Raw genomic sequence first — 14,994 nt, forward strand, 5'->3', positions numbered from 1 at the left:
CCGCCCATACTCGTGCTCGGTGGGTTTCTTTCCTTCCGTCTCTTGGGTTCTCTCGCAGGAGGAGAATACCTCCAGCCAAACATGGCGTCTCCTCTTTGTCTGGTTTATTTTCATGTCCTCGTTTTGTGTCAGTTTTATTCTTTCTCCTTCTCTTAGCACTGGTCACATCCACGACATCCACTACAGTCTGTGACTTGCGGTGGTATAATTGAAGGTGTTTCTTTTTAATTCCATCCCTGTGTGAGATGGGCTTTCTCTGGGTTTCATAGCAGTTTCTTAACTATGACAGAAGTAATGTTGTTGTCAAGGCAACCACATTGTAAAGCACCGAGCTTGGCCTTTTCCCCGCTTCGTCCACTGCCTGAAAGCGTCAGTCTCTCGGTGGGGAGGATTTTCTGTCTTCAAACTGTGAAACTGTCGCGGCCAAATGATCCGTGTTGTCGAGGCGACAGTTTGACAGGAGATGGCAGGAGATGGATCCTCGTCATGTAAAGCGAGGGGAGTTTTCCTCCTGACTGACTCGCTGGCACAGTTAGTCTGGATGCACCCCTCCATCAGCCGACCAAGGTGAAGCTATTTCACACTGTCCTGGATCTCAAAGCCAACGTTTGTGAGCAGCTTCGATGAACTCGCTTGGTTTTCAGTGTCTCCCTGCTGTTGATTTGTCACTCGAAGGGCACATTCATGGCAGTCTGCATCTTCATGTTGAAATCACTTCGTCTGTATTTACTTTGACGTAGCTTTCAGACAGTCACTGAGGTGTGGACATTTGCCTGGAATTTTCCAGAGGGGCTGTGTGTGAGAACGCAAATGTCCATCTGGGTCGCTCTGACATCTCCTGGAACTTTTGGTGCCAGAGTGAGCCCATGACACAAAATTGCAAATAAAACCCAAAAGAACAGAATTATCATAGGGTGTCAAACATGTAGATGACACAAACTTGGACAGATGATGACGTTCGAGAGCTTGACTGTCGAGACGGAATAAGTTAAGAAAAGTTAAGCATGATTCAAAAGATTTGCACGATTCTACTTCGACTCTTTGAATTTACTTCACTGCAGATTTTTGCTGTGACAAGACTTTTAATCTCACATCTGCATCCCAGCATTTTACAGCCCCGTTGTGCTGGGACGGGCGGGAATGCATGGTGTGCAACGGCAAGACTTTCTGTGTCATCAGTCATTTTAAACTCATTTCCACCAGCTTTATCAGGAACACAAAGACCTTTCCAGTTGCCCTTTGCAGCAGACGACGCTTCAAATGAATAAATAAACAGCCCCATTTCAGGATTATTATGTTTCCTCTACAAATATAGAAACAAGGAGAAAGGGGAGAAAGGAGGGGAAAATAGCCTGAAAGGAGGGTGGCAGAAGAATGAATGGACAGAGATAAACAGAGATGACTGAAAGGAAGGAGAGGGATAAGACTTTACACGGCCGTGTTCAAACAGTGACTGGTTCTGAAGTTTAATTCCATTTGATGCATTATTGGTTGGCCACACAGCAGCGGTGTTTAGGCGGCTGCAGAGGGGAAGCCAGTTAAAAGCTTGGGCAGGTGGCCTGAGACAGCTTTAAGTGATAGAGAGCAGAACTGGGAACTGAGACAACGGTTTGTTAATGATTAAGCACCAGAGAGGATTCATGTTTCCAAGGAACATTAAAAAAGAACTGTAAACATCATAATGGTGAATTAGTAGCTTAATGTGTTAATTGCCTTGTTTGTATTCAAGTGCTGTAATTTTCATTTGCTGGTTCGGATGATGGCTTTTCGAAAAACAAACAACTTCTGCTTCTCCCTGGAAACTACCTTGTTCATGTGTCATGTCAAACCGCTAATTTGCTAATCCTATTGGAAAGAGTCAGACAAGTTCTCAACCATAAATCTTCCAAGGAACTTCAACATTTAAAAATTCTGAACTCTGGAATTAAGTTACACTTTCTAGCATCTGCAGGTAGACGAGGATCCGTCAGAGTGGAGATTGTGGTCAGAACGTGAGCCTGAGAGGACACCTCTAGTTTGTTGTGTCTACACGGCCACTTTGCAACAAGGGCACCAACGGCATCGACGGGACATGCATCCTCCAAAGACAACTCCGAATCAACTAGACAGAAGTAACATAAGGACTTTGTGTCCTTGGTGTCTCCAGGTGTCTTTGTGGGCCTGAATGGCAACATACCCTCCTGAAAATAGACCTCCTGTGGGCGGCAGCTAACTGCCCGCGGGAGATTATTGTTTGCATGATCCCGTTGAAATCAAACTTATATAAAAAGAATTAATAGTTTGACTTTTCATTATTTTAGCAGCAGGAAGCCACGGTCTCTGTCGTCCACCTCATCTCATTGTACGTTGTGATGATGCCAGTTTGGTTTGTGACGTGCGGTGCAAAACCTGTTGATGGTGTCAAGAGATGTTTTATTCATGTTCTTTTGAATCAGTATGTTTTGTGTGTTAATGTAGCAAAGTTCTAATATATTTTTTAGTTCATAACACAACCCACAAGATAGTTCAGTACTTTTATAATTTATTATACTTTATTGACTTGCATAACCTCTTAGATGAGCTTGTACAGAGTCTTAAGATATGAAACATTTATGTCCTCCGGCAAAAATACCAATGTAGGACCTGTCTCCATTAATCGAGGCCTTAGAAAATAAAAAGCATTTTTATAGTATGACCCCATGTAGAGGGGCGATTTTGGAGCTTTGCTTATCCAGATTAAAAAGATGTTTAAATGTGCTTAAGTTAGGTTGGAGTTGGCATCGTCAGGGAGAGAACCACGGCAGATTCCGAGCCTCATGCAGCACTTATATATTAAAATGATGTTGTTGAGGTGAAATGGAGACTGGGCAGAGGCTAATCCTCAGGATAAGTCGGCATCAGAGAGGAAGGTAATCGGTGCTTGTTGAGGAGATACAGATGGAAGAATAAGCAGATGAGTCTCTCAGCCAAAGCAGGGTCAGCGGGTGATTTGATAAACTTTTTTTAAATGAGCTGGAGTCAATTGTGAGGTATGAGGGCCGGCAGGATTCATGTTCAAGTGCAACCTCTGGTTCTCGTCCGTGTTTCCAGAATCTTGCCCTGTGTGCTCTTTCTGATCCGGCACAGCTTCTCTTCAGGACGGTAAAAAGGAGCGTTTCTCAGGGGTGAGAATAAAAGACTTAACCGAGTGCTGCAGTTCTTTTAGGTAAAACTGCCAGTCAAGCTAGCGAGGGCTGATTTAGCTCTCTGCTTGGACTCAGTGATTTAGGTGCTCAAGTGTAGGATAGAGGGTTTGTACCCACCTGACTGTTCGGGTAATGTGTAATGACATCATTTGACTTGAAGTTGACCCAACCTTTGGCACACGCTGCGTGCACATGAATCCACTGCTGAGTTGATTGATGTTTCCTTCTTCTTGAGCACAGACACTCAAGTGAGCTTTTACCAGAACTAGTCTTTCCTTTGGCCCGCCGAAGGTATGATAATCTGAAATAGATTTGAAGCTTTGCCGACCATCTCTCCAGGAGGGACCCATAAAATCTGAATGACTTGAATCAATGATTTGAAGGAAATAATATTGTGAGAGAGCAATTTTTTCCAGTTTTAACAACCACCCAAAGTGCTTCACACTACAAGTCGCATTCAGACACACATACATCAACATTGTCTTTCCTACGACATGCAGACTTCCTGCGGTGTGTATTTACTCATACTGTAAACACCACAGTAGGTGGATCATCAGTTTTAGCCCAGTTCTGAGCCTCTATGAACATCGCAGCCGTTTCCTGCCCAGTAGTGTAAATTCATTCAAATTAGTTCGCTTCAGTGGAGGTAGAGCTCCTGCTTTCATGTAAAAACAGGTTCAAATGAAGTTCGGCCAACTTTCTGGTGCAGCGGCATCATTCCAGCATGGATGTCAGGGTGCAGTGACATTAAGAAATTCAACATTAAGCAAAAGAAACAAAAAAAAACGTCCTCAGTTTTTTTCCCCCAGCTCAACACAGCCCTCATTTGAGTTATTGGTTTCTTACCCACTGTCACATTCTGCTGTGACGACGAGCAGAGGACAAGTGAACACATGCTGTTGCCACTTAAACCAAATCGCGGTGCAGGAGCAAAATATTTGGCTTTTAATTTGTGTTTCTTGGTGTGTGTGTGTGTGTGGGTGTGGGGTGAGACTCCATCTGAAAGCCAGTTGGTGTTTATGGACTGCAGCACATTTCACCACAGACTTGGCATCATGTATGTTCATTGAAGACTAATCAACAGAGCGCAGCGTGTGTCTGCTGAAACTGGCGAGGTTTGAAGCTCATCCTGAACTTTTAATTAGTCTGATTATCCAAACAGCTGTCTGCTGGCGCTCCCTCCGACTTTAATGCACACGCACACACACAGTGCGATAATGCTACATATGTGACCGCCGCCGGGCGCCCTCAGAGCGCGGTGTGATAAATATTGTCAGCGAGGCTCTGATGACGGCGCTCCGAGCTCTGGCTGACTGTCAGCACATCCTCCATGCTGGATTTTTCTGATAGAGAGGAAAGTTTTCAGGCTTCAGCGGGAGACTTTGAAGACTTGGCTGTCATAAAGCTGCTGAGGTTTTAGTTTCTTACTGTGAGTGTGTTGCATGACTTGTGCATGTGTTCCGCATGTATGACGACCCGGTGCGCTTGTTTTCATTCGCTGAACCTTCTTTGTCAAAACATTTGTTGACTGAATAAACTGCAGTAACATAATACAGACGTTTTCTGTTTTGAATTCAGTTTGTGTTCCAGTAATTTACCAGCAGGGAAAAGTCTGCACAATACAACAATATCAATTTTGAATTTCAATTATTTCATTATAGTTTTCATCAACAGCAATGTAACAAAAGTACAAAACATATTGATATAAAACTTTTATATTGTGAAAGCACACTGTGGTGCTCTTGCAGTTTAACAAGTGTTTGTTATTCTCCGTCAATAAAGAAGAGTTTAAAACCAGAACCTTCACTCAGGCACAAAAACCAGTCTTTAAAATTCAATAATAGTGTGACACTAATGCTGCGCTGTGCTCTGTGATATGGAATGCTGGTGCATGGTAAACTATGGCATGCTTTGCTAGTGCTATGGTATTGGAACACTATGCTATGGTAAGATTAGGTCAGTTAATAACATATGCAAACATAGTTTAAATTGGTGTGAAGAAATGAATTTGCAGGACACAGACCATGCGGTGATAACCACCAACTAGATGTGTTTCAGTGGTCGCCTGCGAGCTCCTCCAATTTGTGCCAGGGTTTGAGGCAATCAGCCGCTATAGCGCCTCTTTCTCCGGAGAACCAGCTGCTCTCTTGTTTTTGAACCCTCCACAGGCTGTTCTCTCTCTCTCCCCCAGCGTCTCAGGGGAGCTACGCGGCACCTGCTGAGCTTAAATGGTGGATTCTCTTCTGCGGCAGAGGCAAAAACAATTTCCATTCACCCATCTGCTTAGGAAACTGTTACCTCGCCTGCTTTCATCTTGTGTCGTGATTCTGTTTTGCGTCTTGTGTGTGCAGTTACATCAACGTTACCTCTCCTCAAGGTCGAAGTAGAAATATTAAGTGAATAGTTGGAATGAATGCAGGAATCATTGGTGCCATTGGGACTGTTGTCATGTTCAGCTGATTGGCTCAGGCACCACTGAGTGGATTTGCCTGTCATGCTGTCAATCCAGAGCTCTCCCCACTTCTTCTCTGTCTCTATCCTCTCTTTCTCCGTGCTGCCTCTGTCATTCACCTTTCCCTGACGGCAGCGTCACGTATCACTCCTGTCACGATAGCAGCTCTGTCAGAGCAGGAGGAACCGATGAGAAGCCACCTCCAGAGAAAAACGATAGAAAGTGAGCACCTCCCTCGTACACCGTCACCCTGACTCCAGAGCAGTGGAGCTGTAGCTAGAGTTTGACCTTCTTTGCATATGCACACACACACACAAAATCTATTTTTGGACTCACTGCCAAATATTGGTCCATATTGAGTGTGACTGAGATCATGCTCATGAAATCTGAAAGAGCTGAATTCCATTTAGATGTAGCAGCATTACGTCCATGCTGTTATCGCCGGTAAGAACATGGTCAAGTATCGAAAAGAGAGAATTTTATGACAGAAGAGTGAATAACCTCTAATGTTGCCTCATTAGTTGTCCTGTTGTTCTGTGGGAGAGAAGCCGTCAGTGCATGGGGCTGAAAGGCAGCGTATAGTTTCATCATGTGGTTGTCGATGGTGGAAGAAGGTCAGAGTCGGGCCATGTGGACGGGGCTGTGGCATCATGTGAGGCAGATGCAGTGCCCTGTGCTGCAGATGGGGGGCGTTGTAGGACCTGACAATCTAGAGTGGCTCCGGGAGGAAAAGGGATCTCAGTACGATCGGTCCCCACCGGCTGAGCTGCTCTTCAACGCTCTCTCTCACTCGCAGCAACACACACATCTTCCCTTCCTCTTCTCGTTCCCGCTCTCTCCATCTCCCCCCCCCCTCTCTCTCTCTCTCTCACACACACACACACACACACACACACACACACTCTCCTTGCCTCGGTGCTCATTCTGCCGCGCTCTCCTGATTCATCTCTCCATGGTGGAGTGCAGAGAGAGGGGATTCGGCTCCCAGGCTTCCCTGGCTGAGGGGCTAGATTTGGGCTGACAGAGTTGGGGACAGGACTGTACTTGGGGGATTCCAGTGGGAACAATCCGGAGCAGAGATTTCCTCCAGCTGGGAGACTATTTGCATCACAAAACCTGTGGAGAAGGGAGACTCTGGCACTGGCTGCACAACCGCTGTCCGCGCAAGAGGTGCCATTGAGTGTGTCACTGTGTGTGTGTGTGTGTGTGTGTGTGTGTGTGTGTGTGTGTGTGTGTGAGAGTGTGTGTGCAATTGTGAGTCTGCTCACCTTTTCAGTATGCATTGGCTTGGCTTCTTTTTTCTCATGCAAATGTAGATTGGCTGGTCGTGCCGCTCCACGTCTTTTGACAGCGACGCAGACGGAGCCAGTGATTCAGGTTTGCATGATTATAATGCAACCATCAATGAATTAGTTCAGCTCTGACGGATTAGTGCAGTTTGGTGCGTGTGTGTCAGGGTTTCGACTGAAGAAGCACAACATGATGAATGAATGAAATATCTCATCATCCAGATATGACTGAAAACTTCCATGAATTCATGTGCCACTTGACAACGTCACCCACGTCCTGTCTGAGTGCCGTTGTCGTTTGCATGTGTGCATCTGTGTCTTCATGTGTGTTGCCGATGTGTGTGCTGCTCTCACAACGTATCACGCTTGGATGTCATTGCCTCGGGATGACGGAGGGAAAAAGAGGAAGGGGCCAGCTAAATGCTTTGTGGCGTCGTGCCAAGTTGCTGCTGTGAAAAGGATGTTGAAGGTTAGACGAATGTCTTCTCAGCCTGTGCACCCCCTCGCCCGTGCGTCTCTCTGCTTCTTCTCTTGAAGTGTGTTGGTTAAAGCGGCATCATGAGGAATCCCATAAGTAACGTCAGCTACCCCCACCCCCCCTCCCTCCCTTCCCCTCCACCTTCTCCTCTCATCCGTCCTGTCCTGCCCCCATTTGAAATGTGATTATGTTGGTGTATACCAGAGTAGAAAGATGGAATGTTTGTTGAGAGGGGGGGGGGGGGCAGATGCTTATTTTAGCTTGCTGTCCCCTTTCCACTCCCCCATGGGATTTGCCCTTGCCTTCCATCTCTCTTATCCCCTATACCTCCATTTCTCTGTTGCTTCTCCATCTCTTCTTTCCTGCTGAGCCAGCGAGATGTACTGGTTTAAAAGGGGGGGGGGGGAGTCAATTCACCCAAGTGGGAGGGAATAGAGGGATGTGGGGGTGACTCAGGTGAGGGTGAGGGTGAGGGAGAGGAGAATGGAAGGAAAAACAGCCCCCAGAAGGGGAGTTCGCAGGGTGATTTATGTGTAGACATTTCTCCACACATGTTTGGCCACGGCTCCACTTAACACCTCCACCAATCCGTGGCTGCACTTGACAGATGCTGGATCTGAGAGAGAGAGAGGGGCGGAGTGTGTTCATTAGTGTTTGCTGTGTTTGTTTGAAGGGATTTAGCAAATTCAAATTGTTTACTGTGGTGTGCATGGATTTCTGGGTCATTTGTCGCTGCAGTGTTTGGAGCTTCCTGTGCTCCCTCTTGCAACTTTTCTGGATAATGAATGGGGTTGTTTCCCCGCTTTATTTCTCTACTGCTGCTGGAATGAAAATGTACAGCCGGACACGACAGAGTGATTGATTTGGTGGAAGAGGTCTGACTCTGATTACTGCTCCTTGTGTTCCTCCAGGGGGCGTGATAGACAAGGACCTGCGCCACTACCTCAACCTGCGCTTCCAGAAAGGCTCTGTGGACCACGAGCTGCAGCAGATCATCCGGGACAACCTCTACCTCCGCACCGTCCCCTGTGAGTTACCCTTCCTCACGTTACACCCTTGCTGCCTCCACTCGTCTCCTTGAGTGAGACACATCTGGTATTTTTCTCGGCCTCGCTGAGGCTGGAGGAAATGAGACCTGAGATCTCCAGAGTGCCCATAAGCTTGTTTGTTGTAATTTCATTATGTCATTGATTTAGTATGTCATTCCCATTACACTGTGCCAGATGGGATCGACAGATTAAAGAAAGAATACACGGATATCACCATGGGTCAAACTGGATCAGGAATACTGGGTCCTGTATTTCCCATAATGCAACTAAATTGTTTCTTTCATTCTACAAAAGACCCACTTCTTTCAGACCCCATACCTTCAGCTTGTGAGACAGACCTTGTATTATAACCTTTATATCTCAAGTCCAATCAACGATAACCCTGGTGCCATCAATTCAACACTGGTCAACCACACATTTGTCCTGGGTCCTTGTGGCTAAATCTAGTTTTAAGATGTTGGATAACTTAAAAATTCAGTAGATCATATTCCCTCTGTACCAAATTAGTCTAAACTCAAAGTCCATTCACTCACCAGTTCAAACTATTGGACACTGTAGAGATGCTTAAAAGCAGTAGCAGTGTAAATCAGCTAATGACAGTAGCTTGCTGCAGTTGAAAGCTTCAAAATAAAAGGACCTTGGGTTGAAATAGTTTTGTCATCACCTGTTTCCAAGGTCAAGAAACTAACCATCATATTTTTTATGTTATTACCAGAAGCCAACTGGCACAGAGCCTGCAGGGAAGCACTGGTTTGGTTTCTGGAGCAAAATAAATCCCTTTCAAAATGCTTTGTACAGACAAGACGAGTTTGTAGAAGCAGAGAGAGTTGGATGAATTGGTGTTATTGGGGACAACATGCTCTGGACTTGTTAGACTTTCAATCTGAGTAAGAATTGGGGATGAGGTTCTTGCTTTCCCTCGATGCCGTGACCTTTTGGCGTCAGTCCTGAATCTCTCAACTATGAGTCGGCGGCTGTGATCGATCATCTGCTGGAATGTTGGTTTAGGTGGAATTGGGTCTCGTCTGGAAGTTCGACTCTTCAGAACCAAGTGTTGACTCCGGCGCTCGGCCTCTAATAAGCTGCATTAGCTGCTTCACAAGAGCACACAACCGAGCAACTGAGCGCTACGCAGACAATCAAAGATAAGATTCGGAGGGATTTAAGATATCGATAGTTGGTGTTTTTAAGTTCAGGGCATTTCAAACTCCTCTCTGGTTCTTCTGTGTGTCTTCTCTCAGTCTTATTAAGCTTTGTCTTGCTGATGTTTAATCCATATTCCTCTGACTCCTGTTCACCATGTCTTTGCTGAATATATACACCATTATTCAAAAAGGTTGCAATATGAATGGGTGTGTGTGTGTGTGTGTGCAGTAGCTTTTTTATCTGTGCGTTAGCTTAGCTCCGTGCCATTAGGCCCAGCTGTGTCGGTGGCTAACTCTCCCCTGAATCATCAATGGAGGTGCATTCTTCAAGGCCAGTGGCATGGAGGATTTCACTGGAGCCACGTTTCCGCCCCCCTCTCTGAACAGACAACAGGATAGACCGAGAAAAAAAAAAAAAAAAAGAGCTATTTGTTTTCAACAGAGGTGCAATTTTCTCTAACAACCACTCACAGAGCCGCTGTCGGTGAGGCGTTGGAGCCGGAGAAAGAGGTGAACAGTAAAGAGTGATAACAAATGGGAGAACAAATGCGGAGAGAGAGAGAGACATAAAGGGAAATACATTGAGGGACGGGAGGAGGCCTGATGAGAGGACACACGCTAACTACATAACTAAATGGACTGCAGATAAACTGTTGCAGAAAGAGAGGTTAACTGGTGCATGAATGGTGCCTCAACAATGGGCCTCAGTGCTGCTGAGAGGGCTGAACAGGAATGAGCTGGAGGTTTTATATCTGGATGGATATAAGCCATAAAAACATTTGCTCAGAATGTCACTACGGTAAAACAAACTACCAGGTGAGCAGAAGGTTTGAATCCCAGCTTGGCCTGTTTCCATGACATGCAGATTTGGTTTAAATTAAGTAGAGACTCTAAATTGTCCATAGGGGTGATCAGTTGTCTCTGTATGTTGACCCTGGGATACGTTGGCCGCGTGTCCGGGGTGTACCCCGCCTCTCACCCAGCCCATCCTCTCAAAGGATAAGCTGTATAGATAATGGATTGATGGATGGATGGGATACATGCACATTTGTGAAAGTGCTTTTTCCTCCAGCGTATAGCATCTGTATTTGTGTGATTATCGGCACGGTGGGGCCAAAGAGCCTGAGACCAATTTCCCATCGAGTGGTCTCAGACTCTTTGGATCCTACTCGGCGTCTTGTTGGCATTTCAGCCACGACTCTCTTGGAAAAAGAAATCTAGATTCCATTCAACCAAAAGGTCAAACGAAAAAAATGCAGGTGACATAAAGCATCCAACGACAAACAGACTGATGGTTTGATGGTCGGATAACAGAGAATAGATTCAAGGTGCACTGTCAGATGCTGAGGCACACAGACAAATAGATAAGCTGACAAATACACTAGAGGCAGCCGTTTTGTCACTCTACACCACAGGAATCATGTCCAGGAATCATTTTATGAACTCAGACATTCGGCCTGTGTTTTGACCTGAGGAACCAGGGTCTTAATGTGGTTTCCGGGGCCAGACACCCCCCCGACAGACAGACCCCACAGCAGAGATGGCTGTGCTGAATATTTCTCAGGGGACAAACACAAACCCTGATCTCTAATTGTTAAGCTCTGGACTTTCTATGTAAAGGGCCTTGAGATAATGTATATCATGAATTGAATTGAATTTCTGGAGATGGCCCTGGTTTGCATTGTGATTGAATCTCAGCAGGATGTAATTGAAATCTGTACAGTATAATAAAATTGGTCGATAAGACACTTTACAGCCCCTTTATGCCTCAATGACAGAACAGTATTACCACTATCTAAAGAAAGGTCATCAGTCATTACTAGGACAATGGACCCAGATACGGATCACATGTTAATGCCAGGTGTGAATTTGCGTCTTTGGTTCATAGCGTCGGTGATTCAAGAAGATGAAACCAGAGGAGAAAGAAAAACATCTTATCTACAATTGCGACACAGAGATACATGAGAGCCTGGTAAGTTTTATGATAAGTGATAAGAAACGAGGGGGCGAGAGAGAAAAGAGAATTGTAAGCGATAGATCTGAAGTGGATCATCACAGCAATTTAAACATAACCCCTGAGTGGTACAGAGAAGACATTCTTCTGGGGGATGGAGGCTGACCGGCAGACAGTCGGAGAGTTACTGCCACTCATACCAATCATGGAGGTTTGACGGAGTCAGGCAGGGCAGCTCAGGCTCTGCCAGCTCTTAGACAAATTGCCTGGTTGAAATCCAAGGTCAGAGCGTTAATAGCCTGAGCCCATGTGAAATCAGGCCTATCGTCTGGTAATCCACATAGATTTGATGCAGGAGATGGAGAGCGGGAAGGAGTAAGTGTGTGTAGACTAGTCGTGATGCCTAAGTGGGCTACACTTGATCCAGAATGGCTGAATTATTTAGGGAATTTAGAACTGGAAAACATGGTAATTAAATATGTGGCTTTTTATAATCTGACTTTTGCACAGTTTCAGACTTGTGTGTGTGTTCTTTCATTCGCGGACCCCAGAGCTGAGCAGAAAACTATTTGAAAACACTTTTAAATATTCAAACTAATATCTGAGTGTTTGACTTTGCGAGCATGTGTTTAGACTCAGTCACACAGAGTAAATAACTTGAAGGCTGGGCACATCAACCGAAAGATTAAAAAGAAAGTGCCTCAGGTTTTCATCCTAATTCTAAATCAAATATTTGCAGAATCTCTGTTGCAGGGAAATAAATATGAAATGTGAAGGTCATCAGGTTTATGTCACTTAATTTCCCAAAAGCCTTTTTTCATCAGAGTCTTTTTTCATGTGCTAATTATTTCACATTTGTTTGTTGTCGTTATTTGCTCGGCACTAGAGCGCAACATATTTAGGGGTTGGCGAGACACGAGCCTTTTACAGACATATTGGTATCTTCAGTTCTGCAGATATGACACGCGACCATGTCAAAGGGAAATAGTGATGTTCAGAGTATCAGTAAGTGTAAAGCAGAATGAGAAGTGAAAGTACAATGGTGCTGTCAGCAATAACAGTGCACACCAGGATATCATGTGATGTGATTCTGATATATAACTTGGATTCTGTCCATTAACATTGAAATATAAAGTAGCAAATGCAAATTATATTGGAGCATATAATATAGTCCAGTATAAGAGTGAATTGGATGTATACAGTAAGGTGAAATGTTGTGATGTGTTAAATTTCAGTTTACGGCTCACTATAGAGTAAACTACAATGATAATAAACACAAGGACAATAAACCTGACACTGCACCTGCAGCCTGTAAATCCAAGATGTTGCCATAAAGCAGAGCTGCTCTTAGTTTTGCAACATTATCCACGATGGTCTCATGCAGCCTGTGGCGAATGGTGAAATCTCTGCAAAGGTTTTTCTGTCGTCCGCTCTCCTAAAAGCGCGGCTACCGTGTAAAGGAAGATTGATAATAGAGGAGGAACCTTTGAACACAACGTCCCCGTCAACGTCCACTAATGGAGACTTAAAGTTTACGAAGGGTTTGATTGCGTGTTCCCACGTCTGTTTTCAAAGTGCGAATCTATCGTACGGCTTTGACACTCACTGCATGTCTGCGTGTTTTGTTTGCTTTAGCCTTTACATGCGTGCACAAACAACATATGCCCTAATAGCAGGAAGTGCTGGTTGAGCCTGTGAGTTAATGGGTATTTTGATGCCTACAGGGGCATTGAGTTTGTGTTAATGGCTCGGGCAACTGTGTGCAATGCTGATGGTGTTTACTAATGAGAGAGAGAGAGACGGAGAGCGACTGCACGTCCATCTGTCTGTCCACAGTTGTTGGTTTGATCATCCCAGAGTCTTGGAGCAAAGCAGGAAATATGAATTTCTATGCGTCTCCCGCTTTCTCTCCTGCTGTGCTTTTCTTTTCTGTACTTCCTCCCTTCATTATCAGTTTCATCTCGCCGGAACCAACTTTTTTTTTATTGTGCATTAGTGTTTGTTGTTACTAACAAGATGTCTGCATTTCAATTAGTTCAATTAGTTGGTGCAGGTCAACATGCAACAGGAGGAGGAATGCTTACATGAGATCAGAACATCGAGTGGAGGTTGTCTGACGGGTTCGTGACGGGAAAATGTCCAGAACATTCAGGCGACGTCTTCCTGCTGCAATCTCCCATAGGCTCACTTGAAACATATTCCTGAACATGTCCGACACAACTGACTTGGACATTTGCGTTCTTATATGCAGCCCCTCTGGAAAACTTCGGGGAAAGGTAGATGGGGGGCCTCGATGCGGAGCTCTGGGCTGGAGCCTGTAGCATGTAAACGAGTGAGGAGTCGACAGAGGCTCTTTTAGATCGAAGGGGACTTGAGGTGAAGCTTTGTCGCAGGTAGATTGTTTTTATTTTTTGTTACCTGCTGTTTGTTTTGCAGGTGGATTAATTTGCCCCGTTATATTTCTCGGTCTGACAAAAGGTTAGACGGATCAGACAATTACCTCCGATCAAAAAGCTCCTTCTCTCTCTCTCTCTCATCCCTCCATTTATTTTCTGTTCTCGTCCCCCCCCCCCCCCCCCCCCCCCCCCCCCCCCCTCCTCCTCTCACTTACTCATTGACTCATTGGAGGCAGGGTGGGGTTTCCATGGCAACTGCTTCCACTCCCCGTCTGCGTCAAAGGCTCGACTCCTCTTAAACTCTCAGCCCGCTTTCTTTTTCTTCCCCGTCCGCCGCCTGTCCCTCTTTCGATCCCTCACTGTCCTCGACGCTACTTCTCACCGACGAGTCTGTAAACACAGTCCAGACACGGAGTGGACGGCGACTGCTGCAAATGAACACACGGAGGCAAATGGAGGCCTCCTGAAAACTCCTGAACATAGTTTTTATTCTATCATATGGGACACGATTCCATATCCCCCTCGACCAGCTCTCTGGCAATTACTGTGTGTGTGTGTGTGTGTGTGTGTGTGTGTGTGTGTGTAACCTAAATATATTTACAAAGTCACAAAGGGTGCTGGAGGTGAGGGAAGGTGGGAGGGGTTGACTGACAGGGCGGGACACAGATGTGGATGTGCCAGGTCATAAGCGTGACACGACGCTCGATGCTCGGCAGCAGATGCGATCGGCTGACGTGACGGGGAAGAGGTGTGGAACTTTCCAGCTAATTGCACCATATCACACAAAGAATCCCCCCTACCACACACACACACACTCACACACACAGAGACACAGACACACACCACTAGACCGTCCTCTACCCTGCCATCCTCCACCTTCTGTGGGACAGACATATCCATCAGGTGGCCTGCCTGCGGTCACCTCATGACGTGGGAGCTTCCTGCGTCGTCTTTGAGAGACCTTCATCCTTCCCAAGAGAGTTCTGCCCATTGTGGATTTTATGCGACACAAACCTTTATTTATGGAATATTCTGTTTCCTTTTTTAAAAACATTTGCGACCATCGA

At 45.5% G+C, this 14,994-nt stretch overlaps 1 protein-coding gene across 13 annotated transcripts in view; it reads left to right on the forward strand.

The window, feature by feature from the left end:
• magi2a (membrane associated guanylate kinase, WW and PDZ domain containing 2a) overlaps nucleotides 1–14,994 on the forward strand; it is a 163,570-nt gene that overhangs the window by 41,947 nt on the left and 106,629 nt on the right. For all 13 annotated transcript variants that reach the window (XR_011240099.1, XM_069519506.1, XM_069519508.1 and 10 more), the window contains exon 2: nucleotides 8,295–8,411. Coding sequence is in view for 12 of the 13 variants with exons in the window: in XM_069519506.1 (XP_069375607.1) it covers nucleotides 8,295–8,411 (117 nt within the window). In the remaining variant the exon portion in view is untranslated. The remainder of the gene's footprint in view (nucleotides 1–8,294; nucleotides 8,412–14,994) is intronic.

Source organism: Paralichthys olivaceus, chromosome 23 (assembly GCF_024713975.1).
Source record: "Paralichthys olivaceus isolate ysfri-2021 chromosome 23, ASM2471397v2, whole genome shotgun sequence".
Taxonomy (NCBI): Eukaryota; Metazoa; Chordata; class Actinopteri; order Pleuronectiformes; family Paralichthyidae; genus Paralichthys; species Paralichthys olivaceus.